At 44.7% G+C, this 21,165-nt stretch overlaps 2 protein-coding genes across 2 annotated transcripts; both read left to right on the top strand.

Annotated features, from left to right (window-relative positions):
• Positions 1-3,434: 3,434 nt before the first annotated feature.
• Positions 3,435-10,180, top strand: cdc25b (cell division cycle 25B). The gene is made up of 10 exons (XM_010879308.5): positions 3,435-3,951; positions 4,322-4,407; positions 4,773-4,824; positions 6,113-6,154; positions 6,294-6,600; positions 6,761-6,976; positions 7,282-7,467; positions 7,596-7,778; positions 8,301-8,645; positions 8,756-10,180. The coding sequence occupies exons 1-10, from the start codon at positions 3,743-3,745 to the stop codon at positions 8,894-8,896; spliced, it is 1,767 nt and encodes a 588-aa protein (XP_010877610.2). The 5' UTR covers positions 3,435-3,742; the 3' UTR covers positions 8,897-10,180.
• Positions 10,181-16,543: 6,363 nt separating this feature from the next.
• Positions 16,544-20,754, top strand: ap5s1 (adaptor related protein complex 5 subunit sigma 1). The gene is made up of 3 exons (XM_010879309.4): positions 16,544-16,851; positions 17,232-17,523; positions 17,977-20,754. Exons 1-3 carry the CDS (start codon positions 16,670-16,672, stop codon positions 18,103-18,105), a joined length of 603 nt encoding a protein of 200 aa, XP_010877611.1. The 5' UTR covers positions 16,544-16,669; the 3' UTR covers positions 18,106-20,754.
• Positions 20,755-21,165: the final 411 nt, after the last annotated feature.

The raw sequence follows: 21,165 nt of genomic DNA, 5'->3' as shown, positions 1-21,165 counted from the left end.
TTGAATAAAAAATAAAAAAAGCCCCAAAGTGATCCAACCACAATCTGTCCATCCAAATGCTTTCCCTGCAACAGCTCCTTGTGATCGGTGTGCCTATTCAGTGACAGGAGTCACAGGGGAAGGCAGCTGCTCACTTGTGAAAACTCAAGTCAACTAGCCTATTTGCTAATTCAACCACAGCAATGGGCTAGCTAGCCTTTGTACGACCATGTTGAACGTCATGTGTGCCGCGCTGGATAGCGCCATCTGCAACCGGGTAGGAATGAGGGGTTGATGAGCTCTCTGAGGGCAAAGCTTCCCGTCTGCTCCCACAGGTTAGTGGACCCTGCAGTGTCTGCCACCAGATTGAGGCTCAGTGACAGGATTTCCTCTGAACCCTGAAGGGAACATGGTGAACAGCTGTCTACTGCTGCAATGCTGCTCTGAACTAAGTCTGACCCAGAGTTACCAAAGAATTTACCTCAGCAGTTGTCAGTTGGATGAATGTGTGTGTGTGTGTGTGTGTGTGTGTGTGTGTGTGTGTGTTTGTGGGTGGCGGGGACTAACTATAAGTTTCTCAGGATAATAAGGGCACCTGCTAGATGACAAAAATGCAAATGTGTTAGGTGGAGTATGGACAACTGTGGAGTTGTGGAGGCAGGACATAAGGTGAGGAATCTTCCCTCCAAATGTAGACACTTCACTAACTTTCGTCCCGAGGTCTTTGTTATACTTCTATTCAGCGATGGGGGGCTACTTCCCTCGTGTCCCAGGGGGAAGTTCATTAACCCTTGTCCGCATTTGTAATGTGAAATCATTCACATTCTGATTCATTAGTAGTCTAGGGACCCGCAGATCAGAATCAACTCTATTCGCCAAGGAGTTTAACACACACCAAGAACTTTACTGGTGCTTCAAAAATGGACCATACATAGAGAAATGTTTACATACATTACATATTAGATTAAATGCCTTATATATTACATGACCATTATATATGAAAGTGATATGTAAACAAAGAGTATGAGTACATTTAAAGGCTGGTCAAAGTAGATCAGAAGGGCTCCTGAACAAAGACTTATTATCCAATCCAAAGGCAAAGACTCCCTGTGATCCAGGGGAGTCTGCTAGTATAGAAATGTCCCTGTCAGTAGCGTCTGTCCCGTTCACTAATTCGTTATGGACACCCCAGCCCAAACATTGTTCCTGGGGAGTCGAGTGTGTCAGCTTGTAGCTCCCACCTACCCATCATGCCTTGTGTTAAATAGGGTTGGAATAAAGCGGAAGTCACATTTTGGACGGACCATCTGTGCAATTGATCAATAAAGCTATCTACATTTTCCTAAAATAACCAATGTCAGACTTTTTATTTGTCTGAAATATTACTCTGTAATTGGTGAAATATTAGACTTATATCCAACAGATAGGTATTTATTAAAGTATTCAACTTTTACGTATATCTAGGTTAAACATTTTGCTCCTATGAAATTAAAAAATCTAGCAGTTTCCTTCTGTGTAATTTAAAGGTTTAACATTTTACTTCTATGTAATTTAAAGGTTTATACCTTGTGGCTCCTGCAACAGATGGCTTCGATTGAAGGGAGGATGTGAACATTATAGCCTCAGGACTAACTACCTGGGCTTGAATTCCCTCACACCTACTGACTTCAATTCCACAGCTCAGCAAAATACCAGCAAAACAGTGGGGTTGTCTCTCAAAATACAGGCACGACCCCCAGTAGAAACAAGTTGTCCTGTCTCTTTTTAAAAAACATACACTACCCCCAGAAGAAACAAGTTGTCTTGTTTTACTAGCTTTGATGTAGGCCCTAACGACATATGGCCATCCACTTGGCATTTTAGCAAGCAGGAAGAAAGAAAGACAGGCAGGCAGGCTGGCAGACAGACAGTAAGAGAATACCCTCATTCTATTCTACATTACAGTCTTTTAATCCCTTTGTGGTAGAAGGCTGAACTTTGGTTATTCAGCCATTTTGTTTGGAATGGGCCGGGGGTAGCAACAAGACTATGTTGCTAGGTTGCCATGACATAGGCGACATACACGACAAAGATGCAGTATAGGACTGGTTTACTTTACAACAAAGGTGATGGGATAGGATGGTATTTTGGTTTTGGGAGTTACTCAGAAATTTTAGGGAATACCTCTAGTACTCAGCTCTTGACTGTAGTAGTCAGGTCTGGACTATAATCTATTTAGTACATTGGTCTGGACTGTTGGCTGTGTAGTAGGCAGGTCTGGACTGTAGCTGTGTAGTAGTTAGGTCTGGACTGTAGCTGTGTAGTAGGCAGGTCTGGACTGTAGCTGTGTAGTAGTTAGGTCTGGACTGTAGCTGTGTAGTAGGCAGGTCTGGACTGTAGCCGGTGTAGTAGTCAGATCTGGCCTTTAGCTGTGGAGTTGTCAGGTCTGGACTGTTGGCTGTGTAGTAGGCAGGTCTGGACTGTTGGCTGTGTAGTAGGCAGGTCTGGACCGTTGGCTGTGTAGTGATCTGGTCTGGACTATAGTCTATGTAGTAGTCAAGTCTGGACTGTAGCTGTGTAGTAGTTAGGTCTGGACACTAGCTTTGTGGTAGTCTAGTCTGGACAGTTACTGTGAAGTAGTCAAGTGAGTAGTCGTGTGAGCAAGTGTGAGTATTTCAACCTTATGGACGCATACAATACATAGACCACGCTCACTTTGCTTTGTGCACTAGGCGATGGGGGAGGGCTACTCAGTGTGAGGCATTTTGTGTGAGGCATTTAAAAGCTAGACAACAGATTGAAACTGGGATTTCTTCTTTAAGGGCAGTAGTTTCACACACCTGGACCAAATTCAAGGATTAAAGTGCAACACTAGATTGCTTTATGGTGTAGATATAGGCTATTACAACACTTTAGAATGTATTAAAAGGTCAATTTACTTCCTGCACAGGGCCTGAGTGTAACTGTAGAGCTATGAGAGAAGCTTAACAGCTTTTCAAATTATATAGGACATAATATTGTAACTGAATCAACTCCCATTTATTTTTCTCTCCCTTTTTGGAAAAGGCTATCGTTTATAAATGCTCATTGTAGTTCTTTCTTCGCTTTGGATAGTCTGTATGAATGGCCTGCTATGTGATTGGCTGTGTCAGTCATGTGGTTATTCACCAGCTGGCGCTTCAAATCTTCCGCGGGAAACAAATCGCTTTATTGTTCTGCATTCTGCCCTCAAATGAAAGAATATGTATCTCATTGGCTACCTGTCATGACTATGCGGCCGTTATAATTTGATTGGTTCACAGACGCGTATGTCACTGAAATTAATCACTCCCCATTTTGCCTAAGAGACAAAGGACAAAGATGTAACCGCTTCTGATTGGACATGCAGTAAATATAGACGTTTCTGATTGGCCTAAATTATTGCCGCTAGAGAGCTTTTATTTTGAACATAAATACAGGCAGCTGCGTTTCCTTCACATAATTTGAGTGTGGCTGTCAGGGAGAGTACACTAAAGTGCAGCTCTCTGACAGGATAGACAATATGGCCTTTTAACAAATATTCTTTTAGTTTTTATTTTATTTTTGCAAAACGGAGCCTCCTTAAAGCTTGCTATATGCGTTTTGTGCGTTCATTACGCTTCACACTCATTCAGCAAATTTACTAATTTTGTCACTGCTAGCTTGCTAATTGGTTTTCCTGCTTGTCTAACCTAGTTCAAGGATATTTTGGTTCTAAATCTAATCATTATAATTCGATTAATTCATTTGGATTTAGTTTGTAAGGATGGATTTCGAAATCGCTGATAGCAATGACAGCCCTATCACTCGCTGTACCAGAAGGCCCGACAGAATCCCTGGACTTTCCTCGTTGTCGATGCCGGACAAGACCTCGCCGTGTATCAAGAAGAATCTCTTCTCTTCTGCACCACCAGGTGTATTGTCTCCCGTTACTAATTTGGCCCTAAACATGGACAATCTCGTTGGACTTGGAAGGTGAATATCATAATGTTTGGTAACAAATACAGTATCTAACGATTTGTTTCCATGGTACTGTCTGTATATAGGTAATTCGACGTTATGATAATGCTAGCTACAGTATGTAACATTAACTAATTACGTTAAACACAGTAACTTTAACTGAGTCGTAGAGTTATTTTTTAGCTTTTTTAGCACGATGATCTGATGTAGGCATGCTTGGTTCGCCATGAGTTAGCTAACGTTAGGCTAGTATCAGCTTGTTGAATAACATAACTATAGAACTTGCAGCTCGATCTTACAGGTTATTTCCACTAAAACTGGTGAACGTGTTGGATGTTAGTTAGATAGTTTTCTGAATGTATACCCATTGTCTTGGTCTTTACAGCCAACAATGTGATACTCCCAAAAGGAAACCAAATATTCCCCTTCTGAAGATTCCCTCCTTCGCATCCGACTGCTCTTCTGATGCTGGTAAGACAAAATGCAAGATTTTCCGCCCATGTGGATAAAATGTAGTCCATATAAGAACTTTATCCGGTACTTCTACTATGCTACAACATTTTTGTATATTGTACATCCCACATATATACATCCATATATCTTGTCACCTGTTTTAATTACTCGTTTTGTATTACTTCAACTGCTCTTAACACTAGTGTTAGTGTAGGGCAAATGCTTCAGAGTAGAGAGACTGTAGTTAACAGTATGTGATTGAGTTTGCCTTGTGAGTGTCTGTGTTGTGAATTGACATGCCTAAACACCCTTTAACTAGTTAGCTGTTACCACTGTCTTTTCATCACCAATGAGTGAATTAACTGATGAGTGTCATTCTCTAGGTCTTGGTATGGATTCTCCCTCCCCCATGGACACTATGAATGTTGATGAAACGTAAGTCCCCCCCCTATGCTTTACCCCTGCATCCCAACTGAACATGGCTAGCCTAATCAGCTTCGCTGTGGGATTAGACTAGTCCGTTGGTCTTAAACTTGATGCTTCATTCATTTTTCATTGAGCAGATTAGCAGATGAGATGGTCAAGCTTATACTGAACTTTCCTTCTGGTTTTGGGGGGCGCAGATGTCTGTGATCAGTCACTTTGATCACAGGCGTCAAGGGCGGGCTCATTGAAGATGACCCTCTTTCTCTGTAGGCTTAAAGCGCATGTTTTATGCTATTAAGTTTTCTTCCCTGACCCACCTGGTTTTGTTTGGGTTTTTTGTTTGGGTTTTCTTGACAGTATTTGTCCTTTAGTTTGGAAGTGAAACTACATTTGGATACTTTAAGAGTCTTAACTCTGTCGTATCAAGGCCCTCAACCCACAGGTAGTCTGTGCTGTGTACTTGGTCTCAGGCCTCGTGCCAAGCCTTGACACAGGGCTGATCACCCAGCAGACCTCTGCCGGCTGCTGAACGTCCATTCTGCTGCTCCATTCATTCACTCTACAGCTGTTTTCTTTTGAATTGGGGTAGTGGAGCAGGGTTGGCGGTAATGGATTCATCGATAGACCCCCCCCCCACCACCACCCTTTCCTCCGTCTTTTGGCACACTCGTGTCCTTGTTTGCCATAAAGTTTTGGGGGGGGGGGGGGTCGGTGTTGTTTCAGCATCGGAGTTGTTGAATAAGGTTCCTCCAAGCTCCTATAGCTTTTACCAGAACACCCCCCTAGTCCCTTTGTGCCAGCCACACTCCTCCTGCACCCCCCCCCCCCACCCCCACCTCTCTATTCGGCAAACAAAGACCTTTTGCATAAGGGCTGGGGTAGCCCTGCGCCTTGCAGTGGGCATATGGTGGATTAGCAGGCCCTCTCCCTGCTTCGCTGCTTGTTTAGCATACAGATGGGCACGTCTATGCTGCGTTTCTGAATTGTGATGCAGAGCGAGGACTCCCCTGGCCCTTCCGCAATCAGCAGTATTAGCTGCATCCCGGCCTGTGGGTTTCTGACTACGCACCTATGTTCACTCATTGTTTTACAGAGACAATAGCATTAGGGTTTGGTGCCTTGCTCAAGGGCACAACACTATTTCTCATCTTGTGTGTTTGGGGATTTGAACCATGCCGTTTCTCAGCCTGCCATGCCGCGGGTCTTGTGGCACTGCCCGCTAAAATCTCTTCATGCAGGCTGATACCGGTTAGGTTCAGTTCATACATTGCTCTAACGTGGTCTTGTTCTGTTGTAGGTTTGAGAAGGCCATTCTTCTCTCTGGAAGACCTGTGAATGAGTGAGTAGTTTGGTAGCTCATCCATGTTCTCATTGACCTGTCAGTAGATATTAAAACTGCTGTCCGTCTGCTGAAAACAGCCCAGCTGTTGGTTTGGTAACAGTCTGTTTGTGCTGTTTGATTTGTCTCCTCTTCACAGTAAAATGCCACTCAGAAGAATCAACTCTCTACCGCTGCAACTGCTTGGCTTCAGCCCTGTTCTGATGAGCCTGGGCCCAGACGGCTATGGGACGCAGCCCCATTACGGGGCCTTTGAATGCCGCAGCTCAGCCGAGGACACGGTCGCCTCTCTGGGGCTCGGTAACAAGGAGAACCAGGAGAACTTTGAGTTCAAGAAGCCCACCAAGCCAGTGTCTCGTTGCCGCATGCGCTCCTTTCATACCAAGGGACGCGGGTGGGACATTAAGGACTTTGCCCGCCGGCCAAACTCTGCCCCTGCACTCATGGTGGGTGTTCCCACACAGTAACAGCTAACTAGTTAAAGGGTGTTTAGGCATGTCAATTCACCACACACACACACACACACACACACACACACACAGAGAGAGACACACACACCCGCCCACTCAACCCTAACCCTGTCTGCTCTTCTCTCCCATCAATCAGCTGTCCCCACCTCCATCCCAGTTCCTCAGCTCATTGGACGACAGCCCCGAGCTCCTGCGTCGCTCCTCCCTCACCAGTTCCCTTAACGACGACGATGACGACGGCTTCCTGGACGTCCTGGACGACTGTGCGATTGAGTGTGACGTGCCCATGGGGATGGCCAGCCTGCTGACCGCTCCACTGGTTGGGGACAAGGCAGCTGGGCCGGACAGCTCGGTAAGGCTTGTTAGGCTGACGCGGAGGTGACTGGGGCGCGGCTTATCCTGCTGGTTCCAAGTGCTCCAACTGCGCTAATGTTCCTCTGGGAGCTTTAACAGTTTTTATTGTAGCTTTTTTTGTTGTGGATAATCAGTTACTTTACATTTGTCACACATTAACTTTTCCTGAGTTGAAAACAAGATAATTGTGCTGGTTTGAGGAGAAAAGTCTTAATTTCAAGCCTTTTCCAAATGTTCCGTTTCGAATCCACACAAAACCGTTCACCGCTGTTTGCTCAAACTAGCATCTTTTGTCTGCTGCAGGAGGGTCGCTGTCGGCCGCGGGGTTTGTTCCGCTCCCCCTCCATGCCCATCCATACGGGCCGTGCTCCTTTGAAGCGCCCAGAGTGCCCCCGGGACGAGAACACGCCAGTTCGGGTGAAGAGGCGCCGAAGCCTTGCCGGCACTCAGGTCACCACGGACCAGGAGGACTGTTCTCCCAGCAAGATGGTACGTACCTGACTGTTTATTCACCCTCTGACCCGTCTGATTCTGACCCCAGGGTAGTCCATCTCCTACCCGCATAGCTTCAGTCCCAGCCCCCTCCCGAAATGACCGTCTCTCCTGCCCTCCCCCAGGCCAGTTCAGAGCGCCACCTGCAGCGCTCCAAGTCCTTCTGCAACCCGTCTGAGATTGAGAAGCTGCTTGACACCAGCCACGTGGGCCAAGAACAGGACCTGATAGGGGACTTCACCAAATGCTTCGTCCTACCCACCGTAGAGGGCAAACACCAGGACCTCAAATACATCACTCCTGAGATGGTGAGGACATGACCCGACCCGGCTGAATGTCTGGGGCCCGTATATGGGAGTCATCTCTGCTAACCAGGCTTGCGGCTGGCCGGCTCATCTTCCCTGAGGGCACACTGTCTCCTTGGCCGAGTACACTCAGAAGCTCATGGAGTTTTCCCTTCAGCCAGTCTTCACAAAATAACCAATGAGCAGACTTATTTGTTCATCATATGAAGTCCCTGCTTTATTAGTGGAATGATGGCCGTTAATACAATTTAACAGAAATATTTGTATTATGCTCTAAACAAAATGCTGTTCTCTGTAACAACGCCACAGTTTTAGTGACTCACTCTATGATTGCTGTCTTGATGTGTTTTCAAACAAGTTAATTGATCTTAAGTCCACTAAGTGTTTTTTTAAAAATGGGTTTATTGAATGGTTGTTCTGTCATGACCTCGATTCTCCATCGACCATGAGAACCCTGGCCTCCAATGGCCCAACTGATGCAATCAAAATCCCAGATTGAATGTCTAATGTTTGTCTGTCCTTCAGATGGTCTCGGCTCTCAGCGGTCAGTTTGACCACCTGGTGGAGAGGGTCATTGTCATCGACTGCCGGTACCCGTACGAGTTTGAGGGGGGTCACATCAAAGGAGCCCTCAACCTCCATCAGGAGGAACAGTTGGAGGAGTACCTCCTCCGCACTCCCATCACCCCCCTCTCCCCTGACCGCAGGATCCTCCTGGTCTTCCACTGCGAGTTCTCCTCTGAGCGGGGTCCCCGGATGTGTCGCTTTGTACGGGAGAAGGACCGGACAATGAACGAGTATCCTAAACTACATTACCCAGAACTCTACATCCTCAGGGGCGGTTACAAGGAGTTCTTCCCCCACTTCCAGGTAAAACACCCTCAGCTGTAGGCCATGATGTCTTGAACAGGTTCCCCACAGTATGGCCGCGTGCCAGGGCGTTTTGTGAGTAATGACCACGTGTCCGTCCCTGTGTACAGATGCAGTGTGAACCCCAAGCGTACCGACCCATGCATCACGAGGACTTCAAGGATGACCTGAGGAGGTTCCGGCTGAAGAGCCGGACGTGGGCCGGGGAGCGGAGCAAGAGAGACCTGTACAGCCGCCTGAAGAAGCTTTAACCCCCTGCCCCTGTACACTGCCTCTCCTGCACCCCCCTCCCCATCACAGACCTGGGTTAACAAGCAATCAAAACATTTTAATTGGTCTCATTCTGGAGGATCCCTCCCGGTTTTGTTCTGTTAGACAAAAGGTATTCCGCCTATTACCACTAGACCCCCCCCCCCCCCCCATGTCTACACACCATCTGGGAACTGGGGTGCTGATCTGGATCTGCTTTGTCCTCCATCAGCACCCTGATGTAGATGCTCTGTTGATGTGGACCCCCTCCACCCATTACAACCCCACAGGCATCCACTCTCCAGGGGCCACTTAAAAGGGTTTCGATCTGGATTTTCGCTCTCTGATTTTTCTGTTTTGTTCAGCCTGTCTATGTATTACATCCTATCAGAGGGGTGAATTCTAGGTAAATACCTTTTTAGTGTCTAGACCGTACTTCTGTTGCGGTCTAGACAGTTTTTTTCGGTGGGGGGGGGCATCCCAGCCTGTTTAGGATCAGAGGGCGACTGGAGATGTGGAGAGCTCACTGCTTCACTGGAACGATTCCATTTCCAGTGATGTCCTGCTCGTGAAGGGTCATTTAAAACCACTTGATGTGGACCAAGCTGTGCTTGACCACTGGGTTCAGTAGAACACTGCCAGGGCTGTATCGTGTCCATGTCCTATTGGAGTCCTGTGTGTCAGCACCATGTTATGCACTTAACTTAATACCTTTTTGTTTTTCTGTAGATGGCAGTGTTGCTTTTCTTTTCCTATATAGTTTGCTTTTGGTTTTTAATTCTGTGTTTTTGTTTTAGAAGTTGAGTTTTGTTGCAAGCCTCTCCCTAGGACACAAATGCCTGTGAGAACCACGGCACATGCCTAGTTGTACAGTTTGATGCTTTTGTGAGTCAGGATGATTAATATGTATACAGTTTGTAGAGGTTGTCATATTGATAATCAAATATTGTTTTTGATCGCCTGCATTTGATCCGGCGGTCTTCCATCCCTGTGTTCATTGTGACACGTCCCAGTGCTGCTGGTCAGCTAGTTGTCTGTGGGATGTTCCCAATAGAACCCTGTTTGCTACTTTGTGCCCTACTTTTGACGAGTGTCTCATGCGCCCTGGTCTGAAGTAGTGCGCGGGGAAAGTGAATGGGGGTGGCGATAATTTGGGATGAAGTTCACCTCTGTCCTACTGTTTAACTGTTGTTTACTTGGTGTGTTATGGAGGTGCTGTTTTGGTGTGAGCGGTGTCTTTGTACTGAAGGGGGAGTTGCTGAAATAAAAATCTCAATGTAATGCTGGATGCAGTTTTTTTCTTTTATCCAATATTCTGTGAGTTTAGTTTTTGCCCAATATCAGAATTTCAATATCTGCAATAAGTTTCATGTACACATGGATTATACTTTGCTGTGCTGACAAGATGTGGACCCTAAATGACCGGCTGAAGAGCGGACTAGTGACCATAATTGATCAATGAAATAAAACGCATTTTAATTGGTAACCTGATGAATATTACTAGCATTGTGTGATTTTTCTCCTTTTGTTTTGTTTGTAAATGCTGTGAGTATGAATAAAACACTAGGATGTCTGAAGTGGGGAGAATGTAAACGGTTGTTGCTGATTAACCTAGCTTCCATAAGGGGGATGCATTCTACGCGTGGCACCTACCTGAGAGGTGATATGTACTGGAATGACAAGCGTTTCTTTAAGCTGTATTTTGTATTAGCCTTATTGCGGTCGCTATGCCTGTGTGTGGGGTGGCTGCACAGGTCTTTATGATGCTACATTCTGGGGGTTTTCTGACCGGTTTTCCTTGTTGACAAAGTGAACCGACGTTATTTCTCAAAATATTTACTTGGACCTTCACTGTGACATTACTTCTATTAACAGATTTATTAGAGGAGCATAATTTATACTGTAGCATACAGGTATAAAATGCTACTACAGACCTCTATCTCCAAATAGCCTACTATCCTGGCAGCCTTTGCTTGATATTTCCTTTTAAAAACAGTCTGGGTGTGTTTGCTCTCAATGCTGTTCCTGTTTTTCAAATCGTCCCGCTCTGTTGAAGTTGACCTCGGCGTTGTGGCCCCTCCCCGTTTCACTGGTTCCAACACGTGCCTCTGCACACACAAACACACACTGGTAATACTCAGGCATTCCTCTGCGCTGAGGGAGTGACTTCACAAGGCAGCCTGCTGTTTCCCTGACAGACTCTGGCACCAGGTCAGCAAGAGGGTGTGTGTGTGGGAGGGGCAGAGTGTGATCCGTGAGGGAAATGGAGGGAGCCACGTGTTGTCGGGTAACGTTGGGAACGTGAGGGGGAGGAGACCGGCGATGGTGCTTCCTTTCCCTACCTGTCCCGCTGCCAAACTTTCAAATCACAAGTTCCCAGTCACCCTGTGGCTACACAGACCTGGGTTCAGATACCATTGGAAATTATTTCAAAAACGTTTGGAATGCAGTGGGTTTTTTTTTTGTACCTTTGTTTAACCAGATAAGCTGTCCTGAGAACCATTTGCTATGAAGACTTGGCCAAAGGCCTAACGATTGCAAAAAAAACATCACTCAGTTACACAAATACTATCAAGATCACTATAGACATGGGGTGGGGTACAATTTTAATGCTATTACATTGGTCTTCCCTACCTAGCTGTTTGCTCCTCAATACGTAAACTGTCTTGTTCGGTCCTCTCTCCTTTCCTTTTTTATCATTTCATTTTCTAACACTATTTGCCAGTATAATGTGACATTATACTTGCCAGTTTGAAGAGCCCCGACCACGTCCAGTTAAACCATTTGTCTCAGTCATTCTGTGAAGATTTCCTTACTCCTTTGTACCTGGTGTTACATGTTGCTGTGAATGAAGGCAGTGTTTTCCATGTGAAGCAGCAGTCTTTGTGTGAGGGCCTGAGCGATGCTGGCCTGAGTCTGACGTCTGTGGCACTAGCTCTCTCCCGTCTGATGTGCTAAAGCCATGTAACACTTCCAGTGACTTTGAAGGACTGCGGGGGTTCCTTTTCATTCTGACCGTCTGTTTTAGAATGAAACTCTACTGACTCCAATCTAGGGATTAGTTAGAGGGACAACTATCATTTAAATAAAATATAGTTTTCCAGCACTTTGTATATGAAATATGATTAAAGCGCAGGTTTTCAGCTTTTATTTACGGGGTTTCTGATGAACCATTTAGAAATAATAGCACATTTTGTGCATTGGCCCCCAATATTATGGTACCGAAAGTATTTGGACATTTTGACAAATGAATGCCTTATTTGAAGCAAATGACAGCCTCTACACTGCTTATGTTCTGTCATGTCCAATAGCAGTGCCCAAGTTTCAACAATCACCAATTCTCAATGGACAACTCAATGTGTGTTTATATTGTCTTGTGAATGAAAATAAGGAGACCAAGTTAGCTGCACTAGGTTCATGGTGGAGCTGGTAAAATGCCACATTGACACAATGCTAATGACATTGCATGTAGTAGAAATGGCAAGCAAACATATGCAGCTGAGCCAGCCAGTCAAATTTCATAGGGAATTGAGATAGGCCTACTGTTACCAGTGCAACCAGTGCAACATAAAGTTGAGGTGTTTTCTGCAGAAATTAGCAGTATTATGAATAATAGTATTTACCCGAAACATAAGCTAAGCTGCCAACCAGTCAAACTTAATAAGAAAAACAAGAGAATAGGGTTATGGAGACTGTTAAGCAGTGTAGCTAGTTACTGTTGCAGAGTTGGGAACAAGTTAACAAACTTATTTTACAAAGCAGCTGCCTCCTGCTGCTTCTCCTGTCCTGCTGATCAAATGGAGCAACTGCAGAGAAAACATGCTGACAGACAGACTGGGATTCAAAAGCAGTTCCTCTTATTTTGGGAAAGTAAGTTTCCAACTTTACGAAATAACAAAAGCAAGTTCTATGCGTTGGCAGAGCTGCAGTTAGCCAAGTAATCTACAATCACCAAGGTTACCGTCCAGGCATGCAGCTCTGGTCCCTGACCTCCAGGAGGCCCGAAGGGATTTTGATTGTCCCTCTCACAGGTATCATGAGATCTGAAGACATGTAGGATTGCAAAACTTGGTATCTAAATGTGCTGTAGAGTTAAAATACACTATACAGATGCAGTTTTTTAAAATTATGAAATACATTTTACAGAGACAAAAATTATTCTTCATTTACGGATTCGATCTGTTGGGTCTTTCTGTCTTATTAACATTAAATCTCGAAAGTTTTGCAACATAATACATTGTATTTTAAGAAAACAGAGCTCTGCTGACAAAAACTGCAATTTTCTCTCAGACAATGTCATAGAATTCCAAGTTTTTTCTTTTGTTTGCAAAAAGATAAATCAACATGACACCTTTTGGATTTGCACTAAAATATTTTGCGCAAGAGGTGGGGGGGGGGGGGGGGGCAAAACCAAAGGGCCCCAAAAAGGCTTTTTCGTGGTGGGAATTGTTAGGGCGGGTGTCAGTGTGGTTGTTTGGTTGGGTGTTCTTCAGTAACAATGCAACCATACCTCTTCCGCTACTGATGTTTGATACCTTACACACCCAGACAGGCATGTGGGTAAAAGGTTGAGGTACCCATCTTGCAGATCTGCTGAATTTGGTCTGCCCCACCTCTCTGCTTGGCTAGCTGTAACCTGCTGACACCGATGGTGAACTGAAAATAGAACCCAGATTCTGCTAGGAGAGTTCTGAAAAACAGTCTGTCCTGCCACTCTGGTGCCACTCCAGGCAACATGAACCAGTCTCTGAGTGAGAATGAGCTCTCTAAACAGTGAAGTTGCTGAAGATTGAAGTCTCTGAAGAGTGAGCTCTCCGAAGAGTAAACTCTCTAAAGAGTGAAGTCTCTGAAGATTGAGGTCTCCAAATAATGAGCTCTCTGAAGAGTGAGATCAATTAAGTTTTTTAAGAGTGATGTCTATAAGTTGGAATGTTTTTAGTTGTTATGTACTAAAACATGTTAGTTGTTTTATAATTTTTTGTTTTGTTGTACTGAATCAACGTTCCTGCCCGAACATTAATGGTTTTGCAACAATGGTAACTATCCATCCATGTTCATGACATTAAAGAACCTATTGAAATGTGGAGTGAGGTCTCTGATGAGTGAAATGTCTGAATAGTGACGTTTCTCTAAAGTGAGCTCTCTAAAGAGTGAGGTTTCTGAAGAGTGAGGTCTCTGAAATATAGAAAAAGGTGATTTGAAGAGCATCAATGAGCCATTAAAACAACACCAAAGGATCATAATGAGTCATTTGAAGGTTTATGTGGCTTCTTCAGTCTTTCTCATGTAGTGTGTTGTGAAGGAAACCACCAGTGTCTCACTACCCACTGTATGGCAGTAGCAGAGTAAAGTTGTCACAGGGCGTTAGTTTCCTTTGTCTTCAAACAGCAGTGTCAGCTATTGGCCCTGTTTGTTGGCATGCTGCCATGTTTTTCTCCAAAAACCACATCCTATTATTATGAATCAGCTACTGAGAGGAAGGCTAACTAACTGGATGGCTTCATGAGAGAGGGGTTGACTGACTTCATGAGAGAGGAGCTGTCTGACTTCATGGGAGAAGGACTGACTGACTTCATGAGAGAAGGACTGACTGACTTCATGAGAGAGGGGCTGACTGACTTCATGAGAGAAGGACTGACTGACTTCATGAGAGAGGGGCTGACTGACTTCATGAGAGAAGGACTGACTGACTTCATGAGAAAAGGACTGACTGACTTCATGAGAGAAGGACTGACGGACTTCATGAGAGAGGGGCTGACTGACTTCATGAGAGAGGGGCTGACTGATTTAATGAGAGAGGGGCTGACCGACTTCATGAGAGAGGGGCTGACTGACTTCATGAGACAGGGGCTGACTGACTGCCTTCACAAGAGAGGGGCTGACTGACTTCATGAGAGAGGGGCTTACTGACTGCCTTCACGAGAGAGGGGCTGGCTGACTGACTTCATGAGAGAGGGTCTGACTGACTGCCTTCATGAGAGAGGGGCTGGCTGACTAACTTCATGACAGGACTGACTGACATAATGAAAGGACTTACTCACAGAAACTGACTGGCTGGTCTTATGCTAGCTCGCTCACTGGCAGGCTGCATACTAGCTGGCTGACTAGTCGACTGACTTGCTTCCTGAGAGGAACCATGACTTATCTAGGTCAACTCACAAGTTGCCAGTGCGGAATGCATGAAGTACACAGACATGCAGATGTATATCCTAGTCTGCCGCTAATACCAGTCTAACAGAGTTTGCACCTTAAATATTTGTTCTATTTGTCCCACTGCGTCAGGCGAGCTCAGTCAACTGTAGTGGAAGCATAATTTGTGTCTGACTACTTGGTCTGTGGATTGTTTGCATGTCAACAAATGGTTAATGTCACTAAACATATCAGTCAATACATTTTCCCAGGAAAGTCATTGTTGTAGAAAAAGGAAATGGTTCAACATAATCCGTTTCTGAGTCCAAAGGAGGACAGGTTTCTCTTCTTCTGAAGGGATTTCAGGCTTTGGCCTTTTGACTGGGTGAGGTCATTCAGAAGACTCCTCTGTTGTGTGAGTCCTGTGTGTTGTGGGAGTTTGGGGCCACTGTGCTGAAAATGCGTGGCCAGCAGCTGTTGGGTAACAGCTGTCTGTGTCTCTAAAGCTGAGACCATTCAAATCTGTTAAGCCCTGGTCAACTTTCCAACTTTGTAGTGCACTGAATAAATGATACGTCTATTCCCCATTCTGCGTCCTTCCTCTCTATCTCACTCTCGCTCCCCCACACACCTCCCTCAATGTCAATCTAATTTAAAATCAATTCTACCTAGTTCTTAATTGAGACGGAAAACATGTTTGCATTGGGAAAGCAAACTGGAAAATAAGAAAGGTATAATAAATAACAGATGTGAAAAGCAAACAACCGGAATCCTAGGTGAACATAACACACACACACACACACACTTTCTGTCTTATGGTGTGTGGTGTCCTAAGGACAGCCTGCCAGTAACAGGCTCCTTGGTGCAGATCTACAGAAATGTAGCAGGCCTAGAGACATTACAGGAAGGGAGAAAGAGACAGAGAAAAAGAGTAGAGAAATAGTAAAAGAGGGAGGGGTAGAGAGAAGAGAAAGAGAGAAAGGGGGGTTGGGTTTTTTCGTTCCAGAGAAAAAGCTTGAATGAAATCATCTACAAACTCTGAAAAGCCTCAGTTTAAAAGCCAGCTGTATTTTACCAGCTGTCCACTGTGCTATTTTAACTACAAGGGCCCTAAATCCTAGGATATGTATGCCAACAGAGATGTTCCCCAGACAGACAGGCAATTCAGGCCCGGGAAACTATTGTCATGAGTAAAACTTTGGCCAGGTTTCGCAGACACAGATGAGTCCTACACCAAAAATGTTTTGCTGTGTCCGTGAAACTGGCCCTTAATGTTTGTATTAACAGTAGTTTGCATCAATTTGCATAAGCATTTAGGACCGTAATTGTCATTCTACTCTGTATACAAATGTAACTGAAAAACGTACATATATTTCCCCCGAGAAAACCATTACATTGTTTTGTTTGATTTTGCATTTAGCGTTTCGCTCCATCTCAGCTCTCATGAGGTGCGACTGTCCTGTCGTGCGTCACACTGGCGCCCTCCACAGAGAAACGTAAACTACTGCATCTGTATGGTCACCTGACAGAACCCGGAAGCAGAGCATAATAAGCCCAGCCATATGACATTTCTGTTTTTCTACGTTATCGATAAAGAAAGCAACCTGTGTGCCGGACCGACATCTTAATTTAAAATTTCACACAACATGGTGCAGTGTTTCCTAATTCACACAACCGGTCCAGTAAGCACTCTGGCGCCCGGAGAGTGTCGCGTACTATACTCCCGAGTGTTTGGACCGGAGGAAAGCGCATCGACCGTAGAGGACGGTAAACTGGAACCAGAACAGAGGCGGCTTCTGCAGAAGGAGAAGGTGTCTGTCGTGGCCCGGTAAAACACTGACCTGGCGATAGTTAGCAGATAAACCACCAAACAATATCTGTCATCAGTTGTGAAATGTATTGTGTAAATGCTTATTGGAAGGGGAGAAGACTTCTGCATGAAGTTATAAGATCTATCCTAGCCTCGTGTCAAACGGTACCCTCTCTATACTGCAGTCTGTACTGAGCGTCATGGGTCTTGATCTACAGGGCAATAGGGTGCCATGGGCCCTGGGCTAATCTAGGGGTACCACATGGGGAATAGGATGCTAAGGGCGTTGGTCAGTAGGGACAAGGGAGCTGTTTTGTACTCAACCAAACTGTTTTGCCATTAGCGGCTGATAGATTCTTTCTTTCTCACCCTTGCTCCCTATGCACATTACTCTGCAGGCAGGTGTGTAGTGCCGTGACCCTATCCCGGGAGGCTTCAGGGCGGGTGTTGGTAGAGGCCGTACTGGGCGACGAGCTGGTGGCCCTTCAGGATGCTGACTGTGGGGTGCAGCGGCTAGGGAGAGGTGAGCCCTGGGCTGGGGAGAGAAGTGCCCTGTGGCTGGCAGTTCAGGGACTGGCCTTCACGCTGGTGACAGAACCCCATGAGAACCTCCTGTTGGCTGAGGGAACCCTGAAGAACATCACCAGACACTGTCTGGAACACCTCCGCATGCTGGGGCCTGGGAGTGAGGTGAGGAGATATTAAACTTACAAAACCCCTAAACCTTTATTTCAACAAGGAACACAGACTGAGAGTTTACATATACAGGTTTCTTTCAATGATTAAAAACATATAAAAAAAAAAAAACACAATGTACAGACAGACAAAACAAGACATAACATTTAGATACGGTCACAGATAGCACGTAAGTTTAAAAAAATATCAGTCTAAAAAAGACACTGACAGATATTTTACAGTACCAGTCAAATGTTTGGACACGCCCATTCAAGTGAAAATGTTTGACTGGTACTGTAAATAAAGGTGAAATGAAATCCTTTTTTTGCCCCACGTATGAATACTGGAAGTGAGGTGAAGGGCTACTCCCCTCTTAATCTGTAGGTCGTTGTCGTAGATGCCTAGGCGAGTTACCAGCCACTGGGACCAGAATGGGTTCCAGATTGTAACCTTTGTGTTCTCCTTCAGGTTCTGCTGAAGAGTGACCGCATTGATGTTCTGCTGCACCGTCTCGTCCCCCATGGTCAGCTGCTGTTTGCCAATCACCGCTTCACCCAAAGTCTGGAGAAGGATCTGGCCAATTACATGGCCAAGTGAGGCCGACGCCTGGGTGATTTTCTTAGGAGGAGGTGTTTCAAAACATTTAGCACCGGACAGAAAAACAGAGTTTCCTTGGAGTTCTGAAGGCAGCTTCCTGTTCTGTTTTGACCCGTGGAAGAACATCTGGGAATTTTCGGGGACACACACATTCTCAGGGTCAGGACCTACAGCATTGAGCAACAGTGGGTGGTGTTCACACATCCAGATCCTACTATACACAATAGCAGCCTCATTGTTTTGCTTTCTAACAAGAGGTTCATTTACAAATCACATCCTGTAATGTACTTTACCGGTGGACAATACTGTTCCTACATATGTCCACTAGAGGGCAGTGTTTGACCAGGCATTAGAATGCCTAGCTACCCCAATGTAGAAAATGGTATGGGTCTTCCCATTCAAGACATTGGGTAAAACCCTGATCTTCTCTTTCCCCTCGGCCCTCCGTTTACGTATTCACGTGCGCCTCCACCATATGCATGAGTGTCCCAAATTGAGAGAGTGAGAATGAAAGAGGGTAGTTGGGCTAATTAGTCTCTAAAGAGGCCCCTTCAAGGGAGACTTCAACGATGCAGCCTCCACAAGCGAACGGCAATCCCATAAGGCACCATGTTTGTTTTTCCACTGAAAATAACGCATAGGGCTGCATAATTATGTGACATGTTTTGTTTGTCTGAATTCAAGCCTTAACACATGTAAAAAAAGATGAAATGCCCGCAAAATTAAATGTTTCGGCTGTATCTGAGATTTATACGTTTCTTGTAAAACGAACAAAACGATTTGTTCATTTAAATGTGGTGCTCGTTTCATTATTTGAAAAAGTGGAACATGGATTGCACCTTCCAAGTCATGAGTGCGTCCCAAAGTTGATTAGTTTATTGATTCCCTCGCCATTCTCTTGAACTTCCAGAAGCACCTGAGATAGCTTAACATACGTTCAATTTGAAATGTACTTACCTACAGGCCACCGTATCTTCATGGTTAGCTTCAGGCACACGTTTGTCTTGTGGTAAATTGTTGGTAAAGTAAATAACAATGTACAATGGCTCTCAGAAGTATTCACGCTCCTTGGACTTAACCGCATATTATTGTTACAACATGAAATCATTATTTTCTTTCACTGAACACTGCAGAAAAGGCCCACAACGACATAGTGTGAAAAACAATCTACTAATTCTTCTAACGGAATTCCAATTTCAGACCTACAGGTCTGTCATCATGGATAGAGTTAATCATTTCTGAGTATAGTTATTTTCATAGAAACCAAGGGCAGGGGTTGAATACCTTTGAGAGCCACTGTATGCAATGTCAACAGTAAAATAATGCATCTTTAGTCTACACTTTCTGCTGTGTTTTGTGCTCTGCCATGATGAATGATGACGAGCGACAAAACGAAACAATATTCTTTGACAGTTCGTCATGAATGCTGCTAGCAAAATACCTGAAAAAGTATGCTGTGATGTGAACCTCATTTTCCAGACCTCCCACGTACACGACCAAACGTCCAGCAACAATTACACACTTGTCATTTCGCCTTCTTAGGGTTGGAATCACTCTTCAGCAATGACAAGAAGTGTACCTATTGATCCGGGCTGTGATTTGTTGAATCAATTATACTCACGACAAATACATTTCATGATGTGTATTACCTCAGATAATGTCATTAGAATGATCCATCTACCACGGGAATGATTTATTGCGTCACAAATGCTTGCCGTAGATTTGGTGATGAGGCAGTTCAATGAAAGGCAGGCCATGGAACAGAGAAGATGAACAACCAGTCCCACAAGTCATCTTCCTCTTGTGTTTCCATGACATTTCCATTGTTTGGTTGGAGTTCTATTAACCTCTATCGTATCTATGCCCAAGGTTAGCGGTTCCAAGCCATTCTGTTCATTTGTAATTCTGTCTTGGCCACGTTCCGGCACTGGAATGTTCAGTGAATCATATTTATATTATAAGCAGTATGTAAATGTATATAAATGTGTTTAGTGTATGCAAGTGGAAGTGTTTTAACAGATCGGATGTACAGTATCTGTATTGCTACTTAGATCAGAATATGGATGAGGTCAACAATGTTTAGGTGTTCTTAGAGAGTAGTAGTGCCCTTGTCGACTGTTTCTGTGTTGAGCGTGATTCTTCATTGAGAGTGTTTTTTGTGTTGAGTGTGGTTCTTCGTTGAGAGTGTTTCTGTGTTGAGTGTGTTTCTGTGTTGAGAGTTTTTCTGTGTTGAGTGTGTTTCTGTGGGTTTTAATGTGATAGGATGCGTGTGTATGAATTGTGAATCTAAATAATTGTGTTTGTGTGTGATCTGTCATGGAAGGATGGGTTATGAACGCTGAGTCACATCCAGTCACCGACCAGACAGGAAGTGGTGCTGTGTCTGTGTGTCTGGGATGATGATTCGTCACACTCCATCACCTTCAGACTCTTTCCTCTCTCTCCTCTATGCTCTCTCTGTCCCTCTACACATTCCACCCTATCACCCTCTTCACAGAACCAGTTTATAAAATAACTTGGCTATTGTATACCAGAGAGCCTCACTTTCAGGATTTCATTTCTCTTTTCTACAAGCCCATTAAATGCCACCCAGACTATTGTTTGGTTTACTGTGCAGTGTGTGTGCGTGTGTGTGTGTGTTCAGACGATGTGACAGAGAAAAACAGGGAAATACACAGATCCAGTTTATGGAGGCTCAGTAGGAATTAAAATTACTGTGTGTGCGTGTGTGTGTGTGTGAGAAATAATGTTCAGATAAACACAGATCATTTCTATTCCCTTTCATCCTTTCTGTTGTGAATAACAAACATGGCTGCTGGAAGATGGCCAGAATCTCAAATGGAACTTTAGCCCTTATTCCCCATCCTCCATCGCCTAGTCCCTATCCATAAGTCCCTATCTCCTTGTTCCTATTTCCTTGTCCCTATCTTTTAGTCCCTATCCCTGATTCCCTCTCCCATACCCCTACACCTTCTTGCTTGACTATATAGGTACAGCGTGTGGGTCTCTGAATGTTCTTGCTAACCAGACTGATCGTTTTCTATGAACTACAGTCAGAAA

Source organism: Esox lucius, chromosome 15 (assembly GCF_011004845.1).
Source record: "Esox lucius isolate fEsoLuc1 chromosome 15, fEsoLuc1.pri, whole genome shotgun sequence".
NCBI lineage: Eukaryota > Metazoa > Chordata > Actinopteri > Esociformes > Esocidae > Esox > Esox lucius.
Note: the sequence above shows the minus strand (reverse complement) of the source record. Positions and strands in the feature narration are given on the sequence as shown.

What these genes read in the sequence shown, in the direction of transcription:
- cdc25b (XM_010879308.5), top strand. Translation starts at nt 3,743, where the DNA reads ATGGATTTCGAAATCGCTGATAGCAATGACAGCCCTATCACTCGCTGT. An exon ending in ACTCTGCCCCTGCACTCATG is followed by an intron (nt 6,601 to 6,760) that starts GTGGGTGTTCCC and finishes CCCATCAATCAG; the next exon opens with CTGTCCCCACCTCCATCCCA. An exon ending in CAGCTGGGCCGGACAGCTCG is followed by an intron (nt 6,977 to 7,281) that starts GTAAGGCTTGTT and finishes TGTCTGCTGCAG; the next exon opens with GAGGGTCGCTGTCGGCCGCG.
- ap5s1 (XM_010879309.4), top strand. Translation starts at nt 16,670, where the DNA reads ATGGTGCAGTGTTTCCTAATTCACACAACCGGTCCAGTAAGCACTCTG. An exon ending in AAGGTGTCTGTCGTGGCCCG is followed by an intron (nt 16,852 to 17,231) that starts GTAAAACACTGA and finishes ATTACTCTGCAG; the next exon opens with GCAGGTGTGTAGTGCCGTGA. An exon ending in TGCTGGGGCCTGGGAGTGAG is followed by an intron (nt 17,524 to 17,976) that starts GTGAGGAGATAT and finishes GTTCTCCTTCAG; the next exon opens with GTTCTGCTGAAGAGTGACCG.